Source organism: Trypanosoma equiperdum (assembly GCF_001457755.1).
Source record: "Trypanosoma equiperdum strain OVI genome assembly, contig: ctg_346, whole genome shotgun sequence".
Taxonomy (NCBI): domain Eukaryota; phylum Euglenozoa; class Kinetoplastea; order Trypanosomatida; family Trypanosomatidae; genus Trypanosoma; species Trypanosoma equiperdum.
In genome coordinates this window covers 8,289-13,105 of record NW_027124250.1, presented here as the reverse complement: position 1 = coordinate 13,105, position 4,817 = coordinate 8,289, and the positions used below count along the sequence as shown (strand labels likewise).

At 51.3% G+C, this 4,817-nt stretch overlaps 2 protein-coding genes across 2 annotated transcripts; both read left to right on the top strand.

Moving 5' to 3' along the window:
- Nucleotides 1–116: 116 nt before the first annotated feature.
- TEOVI_000129700 (protein of unknown function (DUF4499), putative) lies at nucleotides 117–638 on the top strand (the record flags this gene model as incomplete). Its single annotated transcript, XM_067224538.1, has 1 exon — nucleotides 117–638. The coding sequence occupies one exon, from the start codon at nucleotides 117–119 to the stop codon at nucleotides 636–638; it is 522 nt and encodes a 173-aa protein (XP_067080639.1).
- Nucleotides 639–1,125: 487 nt separating this feature from the next.
- Nucleotides 1,126–4,623, top strand: TEOVI_000129600 (mismatch repair protein, putative; the record flags this gene model as incomplete). The annotated part of the gene is made up of 1 exon (XM_067224537.1): nucleotides 1,126–4,623. The coding sequence occupies one exon, from the start codon at nucleotides 1,126–1,128 to the stop codon at nucleotides 4,621–4,623; it is 3,498 nt and encodes a 1,165-aa protein (XP_067080638.1).
- Between the last annotated feature and the right edge of the window lie 194 nt (nucleotides 4,624–4,817).

Sequence of the window (4,817 nt, the reverse complement as noted above, 5' to 3'; positions counted from 1 at the left end):
CGTGTGATAGAAACAGCAAAAAGAAAAAAAAAGCGACCGTACGAGGTGAAGGTTTACCACGGAGTAGTGCTATCTTTCCTTATGACCCTTCTACTCGAATTAGTCGAACAGCCCAAATGGGAATGAGAAAAAAGGAAACAATAAAGAAAGCACATAAACCCGGTGTTGCGAAGGGCTTGTCATACCGCAGACCGTGGGCTACGTTCGTCCCCACATTAATATGTTTTCTTCTGTTAAACTACCTTGCGTTTGGGACGACCGTCAACGAAGAGGGAACTGACCTTGTTGTACCCTCGGGCCTTGGTGACAACAATACTTCATCCCTTTCGAAGCTGCAGTTATTGTTTGAGGACCGCTTGATGCGAAGTTTGTTTCGCGTTGGGCTATTTATGTTTCGCGAGATGAAAGTGATTCAACTTGTGGCTGTGCTAGCGTTCGTAATACATTGTGGGGAAGCAGGGCTTGCAGCAGGGATTTGCATTCGCTGCAAGGCAGACCGAAGGACATTCGGATTGTACACTGTATTAACGCTTTTGGGTGGCGCCACGCAGCTCGGCCCGCTCTTTGAGGCAGAAAAGGACTACTTGAAGGACACCACAAACATTACAACGAAGGACGACGTATCGAAGAAGGCATAGTAGTAAATGAAAAAACAAAGGGCACGCGAGAATGATGTGTCGGGGAAGATGGTTGATCGTATGAGTTCGGCCGGCTGGTCTTCACTTGACTACTCTTCAAACCCCGCCTTGATTATCTTTTTCATTTCTTACCTTTTTAACTAGTTACAATATTTACTTGTACTCAATTTCCTTCTGCTTTTAGCTTCTTCCCATTCCGAGACACTGAACGCGTTTACAACAAGGGTCTGGGGAATTGCTGCAAGCACGAAAGTAGGGAACTGGCGTATATGGGAAGAAGTTATTGTTTATGGGATGTATGCTGCGGCAACTGTTCGCCGTAACCAGTTCGTACTAATGTTTCGTTTCCCTTCTTGTTTTTTTATTCGGACACCGCAGTTAGACAAATATAGCGTATTCGCGCGCGCGTGTTTTCAACAAAGAAGAGGCCGGAGCGAAAAGCACGAAGACCAGCCCTTTTGCAACCGCAGATGCAGAGCAGGGTGGGATGCGCAACAATTTCCCGATTCCCTTGCAGTACAAGCTTGGAGTGCGCTACTCCGTCCCCATCACTTCAATGACTGACGACAGTAGGCAAATGTTCAGTGCCAACGGTGCGTATCCAACCAATGAGGACGTGTCTGCTCTATCAATGCCTTTGGAAGACCCGCACTCGAGGGGCAACTTCTTCACAGATGCGTCTGCGCCAGCTGCGGCCAACCTCTTTAATGTGTTGACACCAACAGCGCAGCAGACACAACGTTTGCGGGGCGTGGGTCGTGGATCCAGCGCGCAAACTTTTACCAGAACAGCAGCCGGCACTTTAACTCTCTCAACAGCGAGACGTACCGGCACGAGTCAGGGGTGTGGTGATTGCATTATGGCACTAATCGACAACCGTGCCGGCGAGGTTGGGGCTGCGATTTGCCAATTGCCCTCACTGACCATTATCATCACGCAGTATGGCGACAGCGTGACGTACGCGAAAACGTTGTCCTTCATCTTTTCTCGTGGTCCCGCCGAGCTGCTTGTCCCTGAGACGGTTGTTGGAAGCAATTTTGTACAGACACTTCTGAGGCATTTCAACGACACAACAATCACGGGCGTGCAGCGGCGCTCGTTTGATGAGGCGCAAGGAGCCCATCGGCTGTTGGAACTCATGTCTACGGATGAGGCGGCCCTCGAGGTGAGCAATACCGACCGCTACCTCTGCCTTGCCGCCGCCAACGCACTCGTTGAGTTCTTGGAAATGACATACAACTACACCCTGCTTCCTCACACGGTGCGTGTGAAGTACTTGGCTCTGGAGAACTACATGGAAGTGTCAAGGCTCTCAGCGCGGGCGCTAAACATCATTGCAACCGGAACCGACCATCTTGCCAAGTTCCCCAACCAGAAGTTAGACAAGGAGACAACTGAAGAGAGTGTCAAGACCGGTAACAGAAAGCCACCGGTGCGCAAAACACTCTTCCGTTCGTCACGTGAGTTGAAAAAAGACGCACTCTTTGTACCACTTGCAACTGCTGTTAACTACACAATAACGGCTGTTGGCCGCCGTTTACTCCGCTCCACCGTACTGCAACCACTGCGTGATCCCACGAGCATCGAGTTGCGCTATGATGCGGTGGAGTGGCTCTGCAGAGACAACGAAGCCCTCGCCGCCATACGACGCTCACTGCGGTTACTGACCGGTGATGATTTGGAGCGCGTCATATCAAATTTTTCACACACACCTAAGTTAGCAACTCTCAAAACAATGCAGCGTTGTATCGATGCAGTCGTGACGCTGTGGCAATTTCTTCGTGCCACAACCCAACTACTGTACACGTTGCGCGGGTTGCTCAGTAAAGGCGGAACGGGCAATGCACCAGAAAGCGAGGAGTGTGACGACGTGGGGGACCACTCTAATCTCAGCTCTGACGGTGTTGACTGCAGCTATGAAAGCCAAGTGGAACTCCACGAAAGGGAAGGGGTGATGGAAAAAGAAAATTTTCACTGGCCCGTTCCGCCACGAAGCTCCTTATGCAGTACCTCCGAGGGTCACCGTAAACCTCCCATGTTGTTGCGTAAACTACTCCAGACTCTGACTACATGTCACATGGAAGAAATATGCGCGGAGATCGCCCACTATCTCGATGAAAGTGTTGTTCATGTTACAGGTGGGGACGGTGCGAGCGTAGGGCGGCGGCCACGACGCACTGGTGGTGCGGTGTTACAAGTCCAACAATGCTTCGCGGTAAAATCAAATATCAACGGCACTCTTGATGCCGCCCGACACCAATACAGTCAAACCATTGAGTCGATGTTTGCTCACGCTGAGAGTTTGAAGCAGCAGTACGGGGTTGGGTCGCTTCGCGTCGTGTACGACGGCGTTCGTGGGTACCATTTGTGTTACGACTCGCGGCATGAGCGTAATGCACCCGATTCAATCTTCCTACAGAAATATTCTGGTGGCAAACACTACGCACTTTATCACAGTGGTCGAGCCATGATGGATGTTGACGTCGGGGGTGATCTTCATGGTGACTCTCAACAGCAGAGACCGCCATTCTACGGCTCCTCGGTCTTGCATGTTGAAACACCGGAGCCATTGAACACTGCCGCTCAGCGCGCTGCGGTGACCAAACACCAAGTGCGGGGAAGACGAGTTACATGCACAACAAAAGAGATGCTTCTACTGCGCCGTGGTGCTGATGATGTTGTCGCTGAGATTCTCCATACGCAAAACGGGGTTGTGCACCGCCTCATTGAGTACCTTCGACAGCGCCTTGGGAAGTTGCAGGCGGTTTGTGATGGGGTCGCTATGTTGGATCTTCTAATCGCTTTTGCCACGTATTCGCGTCTGAATGCCTGTGTGCGGCCAACAGTACTGCGACAAGGGACTTCTTTCAACAGTAGTGGTACCTATTTTATTGAGGCGCGCCACCCTGGTGGACTCTTCACAGCCAATACCGTACAATGGAGTGACCGGACAAATGTGCTGCTACTGACGGGCCCCAATGCATCCGGAAAAACTACGTTGTTGAGGCAGGTTGGGCAGTTGATTGCTCTTGCGCAGAGCGGCTGCTTTGTCCCGGCACGGGAAGCCGCCATCCAACCGTGTGACCGAATTATAGCACATATGCTCTGTGATGATTTGGAGGACGCAGCCACGTCGTCGTTTGCAAGGGAGATGCGGGAACTGTCGTATCTTTGCATGAACGCCACAAGGGAAAGTGTAGTACTCGTGGATGAACTGGGGCGCCGTACAGCGGCGCGTGAAGGCATGGCCATTGCGTGGGCGACAGTTGAGTTTCTAGTGGAGAAGCGTTGCCGAACAATATTTGCGACGCACTATAGCCGGTTGACGCGCCTTGAAGAGGGCACTGCTGGTGCGGTAAAGAATGTGCACTTTGTGGTGGCTGTCGAAGACGGCGCCGGTGGTAGCATCCCCGTAGGAGATGACGGAATGGTGGTGCTGGTGGGCGGAACTGCTCCTCTTACTAATGTTGAAAGCGGATCAAAGCCAGCAAGCAAGAAGTCGTGCACTCTCCGTTTCGAATACCGTCTGCAACCCGGTCCTTCGCATGTGGATTGCTACGGATTGCGGCTTGCCTCCCGCGTTGGCTTCTACGCGTCTGCGCTCAAGTTGGCGTGGGAACTGTTACCCCTCATTGGGGGAAGGGAAGGCGGTAGGAGTCATGAAGGTGCAGGTGACGAGGCGGTAGCAGCGACTATTGATGAAAGCGAAATAAAAAGTTTCCATAGCGCTGGAAGCCCATGTTGTGTTCGTGTTGCTGACAAGGTAGTTGCGGATATGGCCAAAAGCCCCCCTGTTGTTTCTCCAAGTGCGTGCAACAAAGAGGAGCTAAGTATGATAGGCGGAAACAGAATTAGTGGTAACCACAGCGAGGATATAAGCGTTGCTTCGAACTCTCGTTGCCTACGTCATACTTGTCTCGAGGGAGGAGCAGGGGATTTGTCAAAAATGTTGCAGCTGTCACCATGCGGTTCCTCCACTGAGTGACTCATTGCTTGAGAGGTATCGTCGAGGGTGCTTTCCTTTTTTTTTTGGTTGTTATTTGTTGCGTGTTGAACCCCTATTGCATTTGTTTGTGTTAATTTCGACTTATGGATCAATGCTAAGACGGGTGGAAACATTACCACACGCTTACCAATTGTTTTTTTTTACGAATTTCCGCGTCAGTAGTGCCAGCGTTC